The sequence below is a fragment of the Panthera leo genome, chromosome A1 (assembly GCF_018350215.1).
Source record: "Panthera leo isolate Ple1 chromosome A1, P.leo_Ple1_pat1.1, whole genome shotgun sequence".
Classification (NCBI taxonomy): Eukaryota; Metazoa; Chordata; class Mammalia; order Carnivora; family Felidae; genus Panthera; species Panthera leo.
Window position 1 is genome coordinate 142,061,636 of NC_056679.1, and position 21,373 is coordinate 142,083,008.

Here is a 21,373-nt window from a genome sequence, read left to right on the forward strand (position 1 = left end):
TACATGAAATAGTACAGATGAATCTCAGATTTGAAGGTAAAAGGAGTCAAATTCAGGGCCCCTGGGTGGCTCAGTTGATTAAGCATCCAACTTCGGCTCAGGTCAGGATCTCGAGGTTCGGGTTCAAGCCCTGCACCAGGTTCTTTGCTGACAGCTGAGAGCCTGAAGCCTGCTTCAGATTCTGATTCTCCCTCTGCCCCTCCCTCCCTCTCTCTCTCTCTCTCAAATATGAATGAATGAATGAATGAATGAATGAATGAATAAAACATTTAAAAAATAAGGACTAAAACTCTAGAGACATCATACTGTACGGTTTAATTTATAAGAAATTCTAAAAATGACAAAAGTCGTAACCAAAAGCAGATCAGTGATTGCATGGAGACTCAAAATGGATCACAGCCCTATATATAAAAGTTAAATCTACAAACTGTTAGGAAAAAAGACAAATATAAATCTTCATGACCTTGGATTAAGCATCCATTTCTTAGATACGACACCCAAGGCATAAGGAAACAAAGAAAAAACAGAAGTGGAATTCATGAAAATTTACAATGTCTGTGCTTCAAAGGACACAATCAAGAAAATGAAAAGATAATCCACAGAATGGGAGAAAATATTTGCAAATTTGATAACAGATAAGAATCTAGTATTCAGAATATATAAAGAACTCTAACAATAAACAACAGAAAGAAAACCCAATTATAAAACGGTAAAAAGATCTGAACAGACATTTTTTCAAAGAAGATGCAGAACTGGCCAAGAGACAATCAACAGTTTTTTATTAGAGAAATGTGAATCCAAATTGCAAAAGCAGTAATGCGATTCCACTTCATACCCTTTAGCATAACTCTAATCTAAAAGACAGCAATTTTTTTTCAAAAAAGAAAAATTAGTATTGGTGAGGATGTGGAGAAATTATAACTCACATACAGTATCAATGGAAATGTAAAATGGTGCAGCGCTGTGCAAAAGAGTTTGGCAAGTCCTCAAAAAACCATACAGTAACCATATCACAGTAACCAGAAATATCACTCCAAGGTACACATACGAGAGAAGTGAACACATAGGTACACACACAAACTTGTACAAAGTGTTTAGTACTATTCATGATAGCTAAAAAGTGGAAACAACCAAAATGTCACTGGTGAATGAATACACAAAATTCAGTATGTCCATACAACAGAATATTATTCAGCAATAAAGAGAAATGAGGTATTGATGTACACTACAACATGGGTGGACTTCGAAAACATTATGCTAAGTGAAAGAAGCCAGATACAAAAGTCACGCCCCGTACAACTTCATTTATGCCCAAAAGAGGCAAATCCATAGAGACAGAAAGTAGATTCATAGTTGCCTAGGGCTGGGGGCACAAGGAGTGACTGCAGATGAAAGCAGGATTACTTTTTGAGGTGATAAAAATACAGAAGAAGGAAATGGCAGTGATGGTTGTACAATTTGGTAAATCACTGAATGGCCCACTTTAAAAGTTTATGGCATGTTAACTATATTTCAAAGAAAAATGACTTTTAAAAAGCAAAAATAATAACCATATATTTTTCGGCGATTTTAGCATTATTTAGAAGTAAAATGTATGATAACTTAGGAAAAGGTAGGAAGGAGAAAGTGGAAATTTACTGTCATAAGGTTTTCAAAGTATATATGAAAGGTTATAATGTTGATTAAAAGTGAAAAACTCCCTTACATCCTTAATTTCTATTTCTTATAATCTACCTATCTCTACCTAAAACATCTGCTCTGATGACACTTAGACCTTGAAAATATTCTTCAGTGAAGACCGCTACTCCTACCAAACTTTCCAGACTCAAAAAGAGAACTAAGCATATTCCTCAAACTGTTGGCAACAGGCAAAGAAGCACCATGTGTGCTGGCATTTTCATTCTCATGTATATATCACTACTTCCTACTGAGTAAACATGATCCTCCAATCACTACCTACATCAGTTGACAGTGAAATCCATGAGAGATGTGGTCATTAATTCTCTTCATTCCTACCTTCTATTGTTTTGAAATACAAGCCGTTTGCTCAGATCAATCTCTCATCCCCTTCACTGAACTCTTCATCCTACTCATCTTACTCAATGGCTTCTACATTAGCTCATATTTTTCTTTTGCACTCTATCAAAAGTCACGAGTCCATTTGACCCAACATTACCTTGGCCTCAAAGTGCTTTGAATTCCTGATTCAAACACCACGTGTAAACCTACACAGAGACAAGCACTCAAAGGCTCACACTACATCCTGCCTTCTGCTCACCTCCTACTGTACAGAGGCAGGGTGTACCATGTTTCAAAAAGAGCCCTAGATTTGGAGTGATAATACTTGGGTTCAAACACTATCCTACTACTGAATGAACTTAGGTCTATTTCAATGGACATGTGCTTTTTTTTTTTTTTAAGTTTATTTATTTATTTTGAGAGAGCATGAGTGGGGTAGGAACAAAGAGAGAAGGGAGGAGAACCCCAAGCAGGTTCTGCACTGTCAGCATGGTGTCTGACCCAAGGCTCAAACTCACTAACCATGAGATCATGACCTGAGTCAAAACCAAGAGTTGGACGCTAACCCAGGTGCCCCTGGATATGTGCTATCCTAATATTAAGTCCCAAGAGCAGAACACCAACTCAACTGGCTTCTACGAATATACAAGTTACCATCATTCACCCAGGTGAATTAATTTCAATTTATTTTTCACATTCCCCATCCAAAAATCCAAATACTGTTTATTCTATTTAAGACTATGAACATTTTACTTAGAGCAAAAGAAATCTAGTGATACTTAAGGATCTTATGTCACATTTCAAAGTAACAAAAAGTATATGATTCTTTTACAACAGAAAGAATTATGAAAATTATGAATCAAAACAATACCTCAATATTTTTACTGGCCACATTCTTCACAACAGCAGGAAACAGTTCAGATGCATTTTTCCCTTTTGCAATCATCTGAAGAATAAAAGTGGAGTATTAGAGTTGAAATCTTTTATAAATTAGTCATTTGAAAATAAAACATAAATTCTACATACATTAAATATTTAGAAAATTGAATCAGCAAATAAGCTATGGAATTCACAAGCTGAAGTCTTTTTGAATCATTTTACTTATCCCAATTATCAGTATCAAAGAACAAATAAAGTCTTGAGTATCAATATAAATATACAAATACACAGACACATTAGAAATATATAGTAGTTCAAGACATACAATAAAACATTTACGATAGTTTTCTCTGGCTAATGAGTCTGTAAATACTTTAAAAATATTTGTACTGTTCTTTAGTTTCCAAGCTCTTATATTAAAGTTATACATTGGCAATGGGGGTGGCGGGGAATAAACGTTATTGTGGACAAACTATTTCCCCCTTGGCTTTCATTTCATAGGTTTCCCTATCTCCAACCATTACATTTCAAAGTTCTCTTCACCAAGTCCTCTCCTCTGCCCGCTAAGTTCTGTATATCACCATCTTTTCAGGCTACACTATTCTACAATCTCTGAAACTCGTAACATTTCATTCACCCTCATGACTTAACTCTCACACTATAGGGATCAATTCCCCAAACTCTAGCCCTAACTCTGGGTCCTAGTTACACTTCTGTAACTGGACATCATTAGAAGTCTCCCTCATCTCAAACTTGCTAAAACCAAACTCATTTTTCATGATAAAATAGCATTCATGCTAGAACTTCCTATTTCCACCAATTTTCCCAGATACCAGAAACCACAAATTTATTCTGGTCTCTTCCCACATGTACAGAGTAACTAGGTCCTGTTGTGATTTCTTTGTACTATCACATTAATCCTTTCTCGCTGTTACTATCCTAAAATAGGTCAACATCATCTCACAAAGGTCTTTTCCAACAGTCTCCTGCTCCTGTTCATAATGTACCACACTGACAGTTTCACATGCTTAAAACACTACTGTGTACATGTCAGCCCCTCTCAAAGATTTCAAAAGCCCTTGGCTGCCTAAAAGTCCAAACTATTTCACTTAATATTAAATGCCCTCACAATTTACAACATCCCTCTTGAGCACAGCAACAATTATTGTTCTACACCAACACTATTATCAAAGTAAACTGACCTACTCACTACCAGAACATTCTCTGGCTACTCTATGCCTTATCACACCCCCAAGTCAATTCTTTTTACTTTTCACAATTCTCTAAAATTCTAATCATTCTCCCTCCCTAGAGCCACCCAAAAATACCTGGCCCACATTGTTGTCCAATTCTAATTTCCTCTAAAATTTTTAAACTCACACTCTTCATTTGTGCTGTTTTATTTCTATTTACTGTAGTTTTATGTCTACCTGTATCCTCATTTCCTTCACTCTCATTCTCGGAATATATCTTCTTTATGTCGTTTAATAGTCTACACTTTGGTAGCTACAAAATAAAGTTTAACAACAGGATCATTTTCTGGAAAGGGATTCTTCATGAATTATACACCATATGTAAAAACTATCTTAAAAAAGATGGAAGGTATTAGTTTTATAAAATCATGACAAAAGTTTTATTATATACTATGTGATATTTTAAGCATTCAAATCCCAGTTAGCAATTTTTCAATAAGATCTTTCTACATAACAGCTTAAAAACACTCCAATATAAGCTAATCCTTTCATATTCTGTTTCCTTACCTGTCACATTATGATTTGAATATTCTGTGAAACCTACTGCATATTACAGAAGGTTCACAAATAATGCAGCTAAAACATCTTTATTATGATTTTTACACCTCCCTCAGTTTCCTCATCTGTAAAATAAGGAAAGAGAGAACAAATGTTTTTGGGCCCATGCCTTCAGTTATTCAATGAATACCTGAAGTTGAAGATTCTGTCCTATTATGTCCTATTCCAAGGATTCCCTAACTGTTCTACAAAAGGTTATTCAAAAAGATGTTAATAGATGAGGGAAGAAAAAAACCCTACAGTCAAATTCATTCAACAAATATTTGCTGAAAGGACACTACATGCCAAGGAGTACTGTAGGCCTTGGGGATACACCTTGCCCAGTGGAGCTTACCTTCTAATGGGGGCTAGGAACAATAAATAAATACAATGTGTGAGATGGTAAAATAGAGTACTATGGAAAAAAATAAAGGACTGTATGAGAAATGGAAAGTGCCAGGGTGGCGGTGGTAGCTGCTCTTTTATGTTTTAAAGTGTTTTCATAGTATATATTTCCCATCCTTGTATTTTTAATCTATGTCTTTATATTAAAAATGGGTTTCTCCTACAGAACATACAGTTGCATCTTAACATTTTCATCCAATCTGACAATCTCTTTTAGTTGGTGACTTAAGATCACTCACATTTAATATAATTACTGGTGTCGTTAGATTCAGGTCTACAATTTTTTTTAAGTTTATTTATATATTTTGAAAGAGACACAGCAAGTAGGGGAGGGGCAAAGAGAGAGGGGGGTAGAGGAGCTAAAGTGGGCTCCGGGCTAACAGCACAGAGCTCGATGCAGGGCTCAAACTCACAAACCATGAGATGATGACCTGAGCCAAAGTCAGATACTCAACCAATTGAGCCACCCAGGTGCCCCCACGTCTACAATTTTATTATCTGTTTTCTGTTTACTGTGTGTGTTTTGTTTGACTGACCTCTGTCATTCCCATTATTTGGGAACTTGTTAGTATTTGGTATTTTAATGTTTACATTGATTTTTTGTTTATATCTTCTTGAAGAACGTTTAGTGGTTCTTCTAGGGATTATTAGATGGACAAATCAAGATTCAACAAACCTTTCACAGTCTACTTAGATTTGATATTATACCAGGTCAAATAAAATGTAGAAACCTTACAACCAGACAGGCCCTTTTAATCCCACCTCCCTGCTAGCCTTTGTATTATGCTATCCTATATATCTACACCTATTTAAAACCTCTCAGACATGTATAACTTAAGAAGAATAAAATTAGGCCTTTATGCTTGCCAAATACAGTGGACCCTTGAACAATGCAGGGGTTAGGGGTACCAATCCCCTGCAGATTCGAACATCCATGTATAACTTTTGACTCCTCCCACAAATTAACTACTAATAACCTACTTTTGAACAGAAACCCTTCAGATAACATAAACAGTTGATTAACATATATTCTGTATGTTACATATACTATATACTGTACTCTTCTTACAATAAACTAGAGAAAATATTAAGAAAATTATGAGAAAAAAAGATAAGGAAGAGAAAATACATTTACAGCACAGTACTCTAAATATAACACGTATAAATGGACCCTTGAAATTCAAATCTGTGTTGTTCAAGTATCACCTCTATTTTCTTTCAGTACTTTAAAGATGTTCCACTGACTTCTGGCTGCCATGGTTTCTGATGTTATTAAAATCACTGATCCTTGTATGTAATGTATCATTGTTTTTCCAGGTACTGTCAAGATTATTTCTTTATTTTTGGTCTTCTACAGTTTAATTGCTATGTGTTTAGGCATGGTTTTCTTTGGGTTTATCCTAATTGGGATTCAGTGAACTTTTCATCTATAAGTTTATGTCATTCATTCATTTGGGTAGTTTCCAGCCATTATTTCTTCAAATATTTTTACTGCCCAATCTCTCTCCTCCTTTTGGACATATTTGTTAGATCTTTTGATATTATCCAACAAAACCCTGAGGCTATGTTCAGTTCTTTTCCTTTTATTAATCTATTCTTCAAACCAACTAAGTTCTAATGATCTGTCTTCAGCTTCTGGCTCTTTTTTCTCTTATACTTATTTTGCTGTTGAGTCAATCCAGGATGTACTGTATTTCAGATACGATAAAAAAGATACCAGATTATTTCAGATATGATAGAAATTTCAACAAATTTCTACATGATGTAGTTCACTTAAGATACTTTAGTAAAAAAACTACCTATTAGTTTCTACCTGGGGAATAAGTGGATATAGGAGAACCCCTTTCTATATGTTGGGGGGATGGCTTTTTACATATTTGAAAATATTTTTTTCCCATTCTGAGGCTTGTCTCATCACAATGTTGTGGTATCATATGATGCACAAAGATTTTAATTTTGATACAGCCCTAATTATCCTTTTTTTCTTTTGTTGCTCATTTTTTGGTTTGTATCTAAGAAACCTCTGACAAATCTCATGTCATGAAGTTTCTGCCCTATGTTTTCTTCTATAAGTTTTACATTTTTACCTCTAACATTTAGGTCTTTGATTAATTTTGCCTTGTTTTATATATAGTATGAGGTAGGGGTCTAAATTCATTTTCTTGCAGGTGGTATCTAGTTTCCCAGCACCATTTGTTGAAGACTATAATTTCACCATTGAACAGTCTTGCACTCTTGTCAAAAATCATTTGACCACATAGTTAAGGGTTTACTTCTGCATGCTCTGTTGGGTATATATGTCTTTGTGACAGTTCCACGTTGTTTTGATTACTGTAGCTTTGGAATAAGTTTTCAGACCAGCAAGTGTGAGACTTATAAATTTGTTCAAGACTATTTTGGTTATTCAGGGTCTATATGAATTTTAGGATAGATTTTCCTTTTTTTTTGCAAATAATATCACTGGAATTTTTATAGTAATTACACTGAATATGTAGATCGCTTTGATACTGACATCTTAAAAATATTAAGTCTTTTAATCCATGAACATAGGATGCCCTTCCATTTATTTGTGTCTTCTCTAATTTCTGTCAGCAACATTTTGCAGTTCTCAAGGTACAAGTCTTTGCCCCCTTAGTTTATTTCTGGTATTGTATTCTTTTTAATGCTACTGTAAATAGGACTATTGTCTTAGTATCTTTCTTGAATTGTTCATTGTCAGAGTATATAGACGCAAGTAATTGTTATGTAACGATTTTGTATATCGCAACTTTGCTCAATACATTTATTAGTTTTAAAACTTTCCATAAAATATTTAGTTTTCTAAATATGAAATCATGTTGTCTGTGAATAAAGATAATTTTAGTTCTTCCTTTGCAATTTGGGTGCCTTTTATTTCTTTTTCTCGCCTAATTGCTCTGGCTAAAACTTTCAATAGTATATTGAACAGAAGAGACAAAAGCAGGCATCCTTATCTTTTTCCTTATTGAAGAAAACCTTTCAGTCTTTCACTGCTGACTATGATGTTAGCTGTGGGTTTTTCATAAATGGCCTCTAACATGTTGAGGTAGTTTCCTTCCAGTCCTAGTTTGTTCAGTGCTTTATCATGAGTGTTAAATTTGGCCAAATTCTTTTTCTCTACCAATTGAGATGATCTTGTGGGTTTTTCCTCTTCATTCTGTTAATGTGGTGTATTGTTATGATTGACTTTCATGTTGCTTATGTTTTTTTATAAATAATGAGTAATTATCTAGACCTAAAAATCCACATTAATTTTTTAAACTCAGGGAAAAAAAGAGGAAAAATTGTGCTTTTCTAAATTTTAACTGGCTTCATTTTTCACAGTAACAAAGATGGTTTATTTTAAAAAGTTCAAAATTTTTGATTTTATAAATACTGGTTAATTTACAAGGAAGGAACGAATGGAGGGAAGGATGGTGGGGAAGGAAGCAAGAAAGGTAGATCTTACAGAGTCTCAGACCCAATTCCAGCTCTTAAAAATCAGCAACCTAGAATAAATGAAGAAATAGAAAATGAACTGATCCTTGATTTATATTCCATGAAGTAACAGTGGAGCAAAATTGACAGAAAACTCACTAAGGTATTATATCGCTAGTAAAAACACAGACCTGCTTATGGAACTGGTCCTGAGGTATATCAACATGGCAGAAAAATCTTGGCCCTTTAAGCAATTTCCAACCCAAGAACAACAAGATGCCAGCATCACGCACAAGATGAATCTTTCAAGGCACACATACAACTGAAACATTTTTGTTAAAGGAAAGAAGAGAGGAATGAACAATGTCTAGAAAAGTTTACACCAAAAATGTTTATCATACATGAACACATTATTAGTTTCTTTTTCTTACATGGATTTTCTCAATTATCCAACAATAATAATGTACCACTTGTATTTAGTTTAAGATCTTTTCAAAAATATTTACAAAAACATAGGGAACTTTGAAATTACTTTTATTTTTCTTAAGGTCAGTACTATCCAACCAAATACCCTGTAAGATGAATGGCTATGAAAATCACATATATCAGTAATTTTACCTTGGCATTTTAAGAATCGTATCAAAGAAAGGTTCAGATTTGCTCATTATCCCATAACTACAAAGACAAGTAAACTAATCTGAGAAAAACCTTCAACATTTAACACTTACCAAAAGAAAATATATGAAAGATTCAATACACCACAGATTTCATTACAAATATTCCATTCCTCCAAGGACAACTCATCAGTATTTTAGCTAAAAAACTTATTTCTAAATTCACTATATGAAACAATACATTTCAAAGTCTCCTAGTTCACCACATTTCACCAAGCCAACATAAAACATGGACATATGCTATAAACACAAGACAGGTATTTTCCAGAAATATTAAGAAAAATAATGTATGAGTTCTTCAACTTGAGTCTCGCTGTGTGAGAGGTGACCACAAGATTTTGAAGTAGGTGGTTTTTTCCCTCTAGGAATGCTTTGGCATACATGAGACTTTATTCAACATATCAAACACTGGAAACATTACCCCATGATACTAAGTAAGTCTCAGATATTACCAAAGAAAGATAATAAAATAAACTGTGACTACCATCATGGTTTCACACTGGTAGATATTGCTGAAAAAATTCTCTACTGAATCATAGGACTACCAAGTACGAAAGACAGTCAGATGTGCACTGCTAACACTTTGATGTATTTGAGAAAAAAACTTGGTAAAATACCCAACATTTAAAATTTTAGCAGAATAAATTTAGAAATGTTTCTAACTATGATCAAAAGAGCTTAAAACTACTCTGCAATCGTATAAAGTGACAAACCCCATTTTCAGGGCTCATGGAATATAAATATAAAGAGAAATTTAAACTTTAAAAATTACTTTAAGAAAATATAAGAAACTTTAAAGCCAATACAAAATTCTAACCGACTGACTCCAGTGAACTACTTCTAGCCAAAAGATGTTTTGAAATGATACACACTTACATGAACAGAAAATATTTCAAATGTTTGAGTAAGGTTCCACATAGAACTGTGGTGCTACCTAGAAATATTAAAAACTGGACAAAAGTAAAGGTGAACAAATGATTGCTATAATAGCTCAGTGGGAAAAATTCAAAGTAAAATAACTATTAGTTACTTAACAAAAGGGGAAGTTAGTAAAAAATAATTGTTGATTGAAAATTGAAATATATCATTCAATAGCATCAAAAACACAAGATATTTAAAAAAGTATTAACAAAATAATAGAACTTAAAATGTAACACTATGGGAATGCAAGCTGGTGCAGCCACTCTGGAAAACAGTATGGAGGTTCCTCAAAAAACTAAAAATAGAACTACCCTATGACCTAGCAATTGCACTACGAGGCATTTATCCAAGGGATACAGGTGTGCTGTTTCAAAGGGACACATGCACCCCCGTGTTTATAGCAGCACTATCAATAATAGCCAAAGTATGGAAAGAGCCCAAATGTCCATCGATGGATGAATGGATAAAGAAGATGTAGGGGCGCCTGGGTGGCTCAGTCGGTTAAACGTCCGACTTCGGCTCAGGTCATGATCTCACGGTCTGTGAGTTCGAGCCCCGCGTCAGGCTCTGTGCTGACAGCTCAGAGCCTGGACCCTGCTTCAGATTCTGTGTCCCCCTCTCTCTGACCCTCCCCCATCTGTCTCTCTCTGTTTCAAAAATAAATAAACATTAAAAAAAAAAGAATGAAATCTTGCCATTTGCAGCTATGTGAATGGAACTTCAGGGTATTATGCTAAGTGAAATTAGTCAGAGAAAGACAAAAATCATATGACTTCACTCATATGAAGACTTTAAGAGACAAACAGATGAACATAAGGGAAGGGAAACAAAAATAATATAAAAACAGGGGAGGGGGACAAAACAGAAGAGACTCATAAATATGGAGAACAAACTACGGGTTACTGGAGGGGTTGTGGGAGGCGAGATGGGCTACATGAGTAAGGGGCACTAAGGAATCTACTCCTGAAATCACTGTTGCACTATATACTAATTTGGATGTAAATTTAAATAAATAAATAAATAAATAAATAAATAAATAAATAAATAAATAAAATGTAACACTAAAAACTATAATACGTTGTTGAAAGAAATTAAAGATGACCTGAACAAGTGAAGAAACAGAATCATGATCATGGGTCATACGGCAAAATACTGTAAAAATGTTAATTCTTTCGGGGCACCTGGGTGGCTCAGTCGGTTAAGCGTCTGACTTTGACTCAGGTCATAATCTTGCAGTTCATGGGTTCGAGACCCTCATCGGACTCTGTGCTGACAGATGAAGGCCTGGAGCCTGCTTCAGATTCTGCGTCTCCCTCTCTCACTACCCCTCTCCCATTTGTGCACTATCTCCCTCTCCCAAAAATAAGTAAAAATTAAAAAAAAAAAAAGTTAATTCTCCCAAAATTGATCTACAGAGTTAATCCAATTCCAATACAGATCACAGTAGGCTTTTTTTTCATATAAAAATTAGTTTAAAATATTTGAAAATAAAATATAAATCTCTCATAACTTCCAAACAATGTAATTTTCTACCCGGAAAATCCAAACTTAGAATCTGAAGAACAGTTAGAGCTAAGAAGAGAGTTAACTGAAAAGACCAGATGCATAACAAAGAAAAGTCACTTATTTTCCTATACACCAGTAATAATTAATATTAAGAATATAATGAAGGGGACCATTCATAACGGCCACCAAGATTTAAAAATACACAAATTAATCTAACAAGGAATAAGGAATGTACAAGATTTCTAGAATAAAAACTACAAAATATAAATACAATGTTACTGAAAGACAAGGAAAGAGGGATGAAAGGAAGAAGGTTAAAATATAAATTCCATATTATCCTAATCAAATTTCAAAAATAATTTTGCTATTGATAGTAATGGAATTTGACAACCAAAAAAAAAAAAAAATGCTTAGAATTTTCAGGCCTTTAAATGACAAAAAAAAATCCTTTAGTTAATTAGTATCCCTCTTTGTGGGAAGTCAAAATATTGTTGTACATAATCTTATTTTGTCTTCAAAATGATTAGCTTTTCCTACCTCAGGAGAAATATCTTGATATTAGAGACAGGGAAATAAGAACTCAGAAAAAAGGAATTAAAACTCAAGTTTCTGAATTGTGACACTCCAAACTTCTTCCAAAACATTTTACACAGGCTATACTAAGCAAATATTAAAGGGAAATGGGATGTTTTAATATATTATTTAATACATACTTAAAATAATCACTACGTGTCCATTTTCCAATATTAAAATGATCTACTTTACCTACCCCAACAATCCGTTTCATAGCATCCAATTTAGCAGAATCTTTGTTGCTCTCCAACATTTGCTTTAGATCTTCATTCCTATACAAAAGAAAAGAAAAAAATCTCTATTTCAATCTTGTACATTATAAACCTATTAAAATATATCATTTCTTAAGAATTAGAAACAATAATGAGCAGGATACCTCGGTGGCTCACTTGGTTAAGTGTCTGACTCTTGATTTGGGCTCAGGTCAAGATTTCACAGTTCGTGACATCAAGCCCCTGCATCAGGCTCTGTACTGAGCATGGAACCTGCTTGAAATTCTCTCTCCTTCTTCCTCTGCCCCTCCCACACACCTGCTCTCCCTCTCTCTCCTCTCTGTCTCTCTCACTCTCACTCTCTCAAAATAAAATACGTTAGTAGGAGTACGATGTTAAAAGTGATTATGATGAGATCTCAGATGGAAATGAGCAGTTATTGGGAACTGGATGAAAGGTAATTCTTGTCTCAATTTTCTTCCAATGTCATATGAAAAGTGGAAGTTGAAAGTGATGAACTTGGATATTTAGCTAAGGAGATTTCTAAGTAAAGTATTAAAGGCACAGCATGATTTTTCCTTGATGTTTACAGTGAAATGAGAAAGATAAACTAAAGGAACTGTTAAGCAAAAAGAACTAGAATTTGAAGATTTGGAAATTTTTCAGCCTATCCATATTGTAGAGTATTAAGAATGCGTCTTCAGACCTTTTTTCAAAAGTGTGGCTGGAAAATTACTTGATTAAGAGATCACAGGTACCACTCATGAATATATTCAGATGTCATAACAAAAGCCAGGAACAGAAATGGAATTATATGTCAGAGACACTGCCAGCTTGGATTAAAAGGGAGAAAAGGAACAAAATGAAGGCAGTCTGTCAGCCTTCTGGATTGTAGGACAGGACAACGTGAGGACAAAGAGAGAAGGCAGACATCTGTAAGCCAAGGAGAGAGCCCTGAGGAGAAACCAAACATGCCTATAGTCTGACGGTAGACTTCTAGCCTCTAGAACAGTAAGAATTAAATTTCTGTCAATCAAGCCACTCAGTCTGTGGTATTTTGTTATGGCAGTTGCAGCAAACTAATACAGACGTCGACAAACAATTCACTGAAGGAGACACAGAAATGCCAAAAAGTACATTTAAAGATAACCAACTTCATTAGCTATTAGAGAAAGGCAAATTAAAACCACAGCAAAATATCACTACACATGTATCAAAATGGCTCTCATCTAAAATAAAAAGAATAGTAACAACACCTAATGATAGCGATGTCACAGAGGAAATGGACCACTTATATACTGCCGGCGGGTGGGGGGGGCAGAATTTAAAAGGGTTACAGCCACTAGGCAGTTTGGCAGTTTTATAGAACCCTGGAATTCTCATACAACCAAGTAATTTCACTCTTGGGTATTTATCCTTGGGAAATGGAAATTAATACACAAAACCTGCACACAAGGGGCACCTGGGTAGCTCAACTGGTTAAGCATTAAACTTCAGCTCAGGTCATGATCTTGCGGTCTGTGAGTTCAAGCCCTGCTTCCAGCTCTGTGCTGACAGCTCAGAGCCTAGAACTTGCTTCAGATCCTGTCTCTCTCTCTCTCTCTCTCTCTCTCTCTCTCTCACTCTGCCCCTCCCCCACTCACACTCTCTCATAAATTAATAAATGTTAAAAAAAATTTTTGTAACCTGCACAGAAGTATTCACAGCAGCTTTTATTCCTATCAGCCAAAATGGAAACAACACAGATGTCCATCAATGGATAAATATTTCAACAAACTGTGGTATATCCATAGCATGGAATACCACTCAGCAGTAACAATAAACTACTGATACACAAGACAACTCTGATTAATCTCCACAGAAATATGCTGAGTGAGAAAAGTTAATTCTAAAAGGTTACGTACTGTATGACTCCATTTATATAACACTCTTGAAGATGGCCAACAGGCACATGAAAAGATGCTCAACGTCGCTCCTCATCAGGGAAAAGCAAATCAAAACCACACTGAGATACCACCTTACGCCAGTCAGAGTGGCTAAAATGAACAAATCAGGAGACTATAGATGCTGGAGAGGATGTGGAGAAACGGGAACCCTCTTGCACTGTTGGTGGGAATGCAAATTGGTGCAGCCGCTCTGGAAAGCAGTGTGGAGGTTCCTCAGAAAATTAAAAATAGACCTACCCTATGACCCAGCAATAGCACTGCTAGGAATTTACCCAAGGGATACAGGAGTACTGATGCATAGGGACACTTGTACCCCAATGTTTATGCAGCACTCTCAACAATAGCCAAATTATGGAAAGAGCCTAAGTGACCATCAAATGATGGATGGATAAAGAAATTGTGGTTTATATACACAATGGAATACTACGTGGCAATGAGAAAGAATGAAATATAGCCCTTTGTAGCAACGTGGATGGAACTGGAGAGTGTGATGCTAAGTGAAATAAGCCATACAGAGAAAGACAGATACCATAGGTTTTCACTCTTATGTGGATCCTGAGAAACTTAACAGAGGACCATGGGGGAGGAGAAGGGGATAAAAAAGTTAGTGAGGGAGGCAAACTATAAGAGACTCTTAAAAACTGGGAATAAACTGAGGGTTGATGGGGGATGGGAGGGAGGGGAAAGTGGGTGATGGGCAATGAGGAGGGCACCTGTTGGGATGAGCACTGGGTGTTGTATGGAAACCAATTTGACAATAAATTTCATATTTAAAAAAAATAACAAAATTAGAGAAGTGGAGAAAGGTTAGTGGCTGCTGTGGGTTAAGAACAAGAAAGGGAAGGAAGGATATAAAAGGGCAACAAAAGAGATTCCTGCAGTGACGGAACCATTACGTATCTTTACTATTATGACAACTACACAAGTCACAAAACAGAATAGATCTCTCTCTCTCTTTCTCTCTCTTTCACACACACACACACACACACACACACACACACACACAAATAAATACAAGTAAAATTGCGGAATCTGGACACGAATGGTGGATTGTATCAGTGTCAACATCCTGGCTGTGATATTATACTATATAGTTTACCATTGAGGAAAACTGGGCAAAGGGTACACAGATTATCTTTGCATTATTTCTTTTAACTGCATATGGAATCCACATTTCAAAGTCTAAAGTTTAATCTTAAAAAATAGTTATAGGGGCACCTGGGTAGCTCAGTTGGTTAAGTGTCCAACTTTGGCTAAGGTCATGATCCCGTGGTTTCTGGGTTCGAGCCCCATATGAGGCCCTGTGCTGACCTCTCAGAGCCTGGAGCCTGCTTCAGATTCTGTGTCTCCCTCTCTCTCTCTCTCTGTTCTTACCCAACTCACACACTCTCTCTCTCTCTCAAAAATAAGTAAACATTAAAAAAATTTTTTTAGGGGCGCCTGGGTGGCGCAGTCGGTTAAGCGTCCGACTTCAGCCAGGTCACGATCTCGCGGTCCGTGAGTTCGAGCCCGCGTCAGGCTCTGGGCTGATGGCTCGGAGCCTGGAGCCTGTTTCTGATTCTGTGTCTCCCTCTCTCTCTGCCCCTCCCCCGTTCATGCTCTGTCTCTCTCTGTCCCAAAAATAAATTAAAAAAAAAAAAAAATTTTTTAAATAATAAACCAGTTACATAACAATTATGACTCTTTTGTAAGAAAAGAAACAAGCCAATCAAAAATGAAAGGTAAAAAAAAGAATGGGTGATCAAGGGGCATCTGGCTGGCTCAGCTGGTGGAGCTCTCACTCTTGGGGTTTTAAGTTTGGACCCCACATTGGGTGAAGAGAGAATTTAAAAACAAAATATTTTTAAAAACAAATGAATGGGTGAAATTATGTGAACAGACATTTCACAAAAGAACAGGAATGCCAGTAAGCCCATGAAAAAATACTTAAGATCATTAATTATCAGGTAAATGCATATTAAATGAAATATCACTACACATCCATTAGAACAGCTGAAATTAAGAGACTGACAATAACAAATGTTGTCAAGGCTCTGGAGCAATTAGAACTCTCATGTATTGCTGGTGGGAATGTAAAAAAAAAAAAAACAAAACCCACTTTGGAAAAGTTAGGCAATTCTTAAAAATTTAAGAATCATATGACCTACTCATTCCACTCCCCAGAAAGATAAAAACATATTTCCACATAATGACTTACATGAATATTCACAGCAGCTTTATTCATAATAGTAAAAAACTGGAAAAAATATAAATGTTCATCAGTTAAATGTGACTTAATGGCCAGCCACTGGAATACTACCCAGCAATGAAAACAAATTAATTACTGATACATGCAACAAGGTGGATGAATTCTCACAATCATTACTCTGAGTGAAAGAAGTCAGACACAAAAAAGCATGATTTAAGTCATTTAAAATTATAGAAAAAGCAAACTAATCTGTAGAGACTGAAAGCAGAGCAGTGGTATCCTGGGGTCATGGGGTAGAGTGAGAACTGGAAAGCAGAGGAACATAAGAAAATTTTACTCTGTAAGATGACAGAAATGTTCTGTATCTTCTTAACTGTGGTGGTGACTGAACAGGTGCATACATCTATCAAAACATCTAATTACAATCTTTAGGGGCACCTGGGTGGCTCAGTGGGTTAAGCGTCCGACTTCACCTCAGGGCATGATCTCAAGGTCTGCAAGTTCGAGCCCCACATCAGGCTCCGTGCTGACAGCTCAGAGCCTGGACCTTGCTTCGGATTCTGTATCTCCCTCTCTCTCTGTCCCTCCCCTGCTTGCTCACTCTCTCTCTCTCTCTCTCTCTCTTTCTCAAAATAATAAACATTACAAAATTTTTTTAATTACAATCTTTATGTTAACTTATTGTATGCAAATTATATCTCCACAAAGTTGATATTAAAAACTTTCATAATGTTTTATTCACACGTGTAAATAAAATGCTGAGTTCTCCAAAGAAACCTACAATGCATACACCTATTTGGAGAAAAATCACTGAATATTATTTTAGCACATCAAAGGAAAATCCTCTCAACTGACTCTAAGAAACTGACAGGAAACTAAGACTGTACTATTACATATTTTAACTACCTGCAATAGTTATTAGTTTATGGTTAGCAATCGTTCATACTTTTTACAATAAAGTCTGCAGAAAAAAAGAAAGCAAATTTACTCTACATGGCTCCTTCATGAAATAGTTCAAATACCAAAAAGAAAGTATCAGAAGCCCTTTCATCTCATCTTGAGGCCTAAGAGTAGATCAGAAGAGCTTCCTTAACTACAAATGGAAAGCCCGACACAAAATTACTTTAGGTTTTGCATATTTTACAAATTTAAGCCTAACGTAGGCAGTAAGCACTTCACAAGAATGATTAATCAGGTGCTATTATAGGCTAAGTTGTGTCCCTTCCAAAATCCTATAAAGCCCTAACCCCAAAGAATGTGGGTATTTGGAAACAGAGCTTTTAAAGAGAAAATGAGGCCAATATGAGCGGGACTTAATCCAACACGGCTGATGTCTTTGTAAAAGCAGATTAGGACACAGACACACAAAGACCAAGGGAGGACAAGGTGAGAACACAGCAAGAAGGCGGCCATCTGCAAGCCAGAGAGAGAGGCCTCAAAACAAATCAAAGTTGCCAACACTTTGATCTTAGACTTCTAGCCTCCAGAAAGTGGGAGAAAATAAATGTCTTTTAAGCCACAGTCTGTGACATTCTGTCACTGCATTATAATATATATATATATTTTTACTATATATATTCTTTCCAAAAAGAGAAGCAATGAAATTTATTATGAAAAAAAAAATTATTGTTCCTTTCCAAGCAGCTCATGAAATTAAATACAATGGGTGATCATTAGTGGGATACAAAAATAATTAAATAATTAAATAATTAAAAAACAGACTTTTCTCTATTAATTAATTACACATACACCTAGAAATATGCTAGTAGAAAAGGCAATATATAAAAACTATATCTGATGATATTCAACTACCAAATTTTAAAATACTATATATATTCACCAGAGTACATTTAGAATCCCTTCTTTTTTTTTTAATGTTTACTTTCCAGAGCACAGGGGAGGGGCAGAGAGCGAGGAAGACAGAAAGTCACAAGCAGTTTCTGCACTGACAAGCAGACAGCTTGATGTGGGGCTTGAATTCAGGAACCAACCGTGAGATCATGATGACCTGAGTCAAAGCTCGACACTTAACTGACTGAGCCACCCAGGCACGCCTAACCCCTTCTTAAAACTTCTCACTCTTCCACACAGCAAAGGTAACTGAAAAGGGAGAAAAAATAACAGAACCCCGCATGAGAGGTTTTTTCCTTCTACTTTTTGTTAGTTTTCTATTTTATTCAACAACCATGTATATACTTTTATAAATGAAAAATCTAAACCCCTCCCGCCCCCCCAAAAAAGCTTAAAAACCTTATTAGGGGTAAGAAAGCAAACAAACTGAAGTAATTAGATAGGGAATAAATAGAATGAAAATGTGATCACATAAACATGTGCCAAATGAAAAAAGAAAATTCATTCTCCAGTGTCTGACCCCCTTATCCTTTCCCCAAGAGTTTTCCACCATTCTCCACCAGTGTTAGAGAAGTGAGCAATGAATGAAGAATAACAAAATGTCTATTTTTAGAACAACACAAACTCTCCAACCCTCTGAGTAATTTTATTCATGGCCTACTGGAAACCTGGTTTGTTTCTTTTAAGCTTGAGAAGCCAAAGTCCCCTTCCCAACCATTTTTAGGTAATGACCCACTCTTTCAAATCAAGAAAAAGAAAACAAGATCTCAACATTAAAGCCAAAGATTGTGCTGTTCATGTTTAACATAGTCTTCAACAACACATGTAAGTATCTTTTGTGTTAACATGGGCAGATAGCTAATAGTTTGAGGTTCAGAGAAAAGCCACCAGAAACAAAGCCACAAGCATTGTTTCCACCTGATGTAATATTCAACTTCACAAAGATGTCACGACAACTATTGAAAATCCTGATATAAATTACAGATTTCTTCTCAAATTCCTCTTTGCTTGTCACCAAAACAGTAGATTTGGGAGTTACTACCATAATACCTCATTTACCCTCAAATATGTACACTTGTACTGAATCACTTTAGGTCTACCTCCTTCCTTATGTGGATTCAAATGAGGCCTATTAATATGTATCACTTACAGCATCAATCTTAGACATTAAGAAATTCTTTTTTCTAAACATTAAAAGAGTTGATACAAATAACGCTGCACTGGCAGTATTTTCACTGACTGCTGAAAAATCAATGCTAGTTTCAAAAAAAAAAATTTTTTTTTATTTATCTAGTTCTTTACTAATTATTGACCTGTAGCTTTCCAGCTTAGAGAACTAGGATACCAACTTTATTTTTACATAAGTGACATCTTGTGGTGGTAAGTGGTATAACTTTTCCTTTCATGTTCCAAATACGTTTTTTATAGTTTCAAAGAAAATATGTGACTGGAATTAAAGAAAATCTTATTATTATCAGAAAGTCTCTCAGCACCAGTAAAAAACATCAACCATAATCAAAAACCAAAATTTTACCCAGTTACATATAAGAACTTAGGAGGTAAAAGAGCTTTTTTACATAGTATAAATTACCTCTTTTCTAAAAAGAAAAAAAAAAATCTTTAATCCAGGGGCACCCAGCTGGCTCAGCCAGAAGAGCATGCAACTCTTGATCTCAGGGTCATGAGTCTGAGCCCCATGTTGGGTGCAGAGATCACCGAAAAAATAAATAAACTTTAAAAATACATAAATAAAATTAAAAGTCTATGAGCCACAACTCATTTAAACCTTTCACTCCTTTTAAAAACAACAGAGAGGGGGAAAAATACATCTGTGTAGCATCATACAGTGTATCTGTGCTACTGAAAGTGTGATCCAAGAAAATCCAGTCCAAGAACCATCACCAATCCACAAATTTTTTTTTTTTAATTTTTCTTTTTTAATATTTATTTATTTTTGAGACAGAGAGAGACAGAGCATGAATGGGGGAGGGTCAGAGAGAGGGAGACACAGAATCTGAAACAGGCTCCAGGCTCTGAGCTTTCAGCACAGAGCCTGACGCAGGGCTTGAACCCACGGACCGTGAGATCATGACCTGAGCCGAAGTCGGCCGCTTAACCGACTGAGCCACCCAGGCGCCCCCAATCCACAAATTTTTGTTACTAACGCAGGAGGAGATATGTACAGAAACTGAGAGCAAGCAAAGTTAGAAATCTGACAGAGTAATTTAACAGTATAAAGTCCTATCTTTTGAATATAAAAAAAGGGGGATTGCATTTTACATGCTTTTTTTCATTCCATTTTTCTACTAATTTACTTTCTATTGTATTTCACAGAAGATCCATCCATGGACTGAAAAAAAGGCCCTTCATCTTTCATCAGTTTGCAAGCACTGCAGTATACAATTACCTTCTTTTTCTCAAAACGCTCACCAAAATTCATGTACCATAAAAAGCAACACCTGAAACAACACATTGAATCCAGGAATGTTGGACTGGAAAACATGATATAGAATAGCAATTTCCAGTTGGAGGTATGTCCTCAAAAGGACAAATTAACATTTTGAGAGGAAGGTGGGCCTTTTTCAAGCCCTGCCAAAAAAATTTTACACAGGCTCCTCTGCATGCTTTAAGAACCACTTAAATGAAAAACGCTTCTACTTTTAAGTGTTACATTGTACACATAAACAGGTATGTAGAAAAAAAAAAAACGGATGCAAACAATTATCAGAATGTACTTTGTTCTAGTGCTAAGCAGCTAAAGGGAATGGCCTTCATAATACATTTATGTGCAAAATATGAAAGCTTTGGAACTTTCAGTCCAGTTAGGGCTTATATTTCCCTTGGATGACGCTCAGATCACTGTACAGTTTTTGGCACAAAGTATTCACTTAATAAATACAAACATAAGTGAAAACAGAAAACTCCACTACCTAATCATCCATCTATTAACCCCCTAAAAAATTTAAGTATAAAT

At 35.6% G+C, this 21,373-nt stretch overlaps 1 protein-coding gene across 8 annotated transcripts in view; it reads right to left on the reverse strand.

Moving 5' to 3' along the window:
* The window catches only part of AP3B1 (adaptor related protein complex 3 subunit beta 1), a 261,344-nt gene that overhangs the window by 210,150 nt on the left and 29,821 nt on the right, over positions 1-21,373 (reverse strand). For 6 of the 8 annotated variants that reach the window (XM_042941819.1, XM_042941809.1, XM_042941852.1 and 3 more), the window contains exons 2-3: positions 12,399-12,474; positions 2,891-2,965 (exon numbers count right to left, since the gene is read on the reverse strand). In XM_042941819.1, coding sequence (XP_042797753.1) covers positions 2,891-2,965; positions 12,399-12,474 — 151 coding nt within the window. Of the gene's footprint in view, positions 1-2,890; positions 2,966-4,328; positions 4,405-4,658; positions 4,755-12,398; positions 12,475-21,373 lie in introns of those variants that run through there. The other 2 variants (XM_042941830.1, XM_042941836.1) reach the window with 2 other exon arrangements.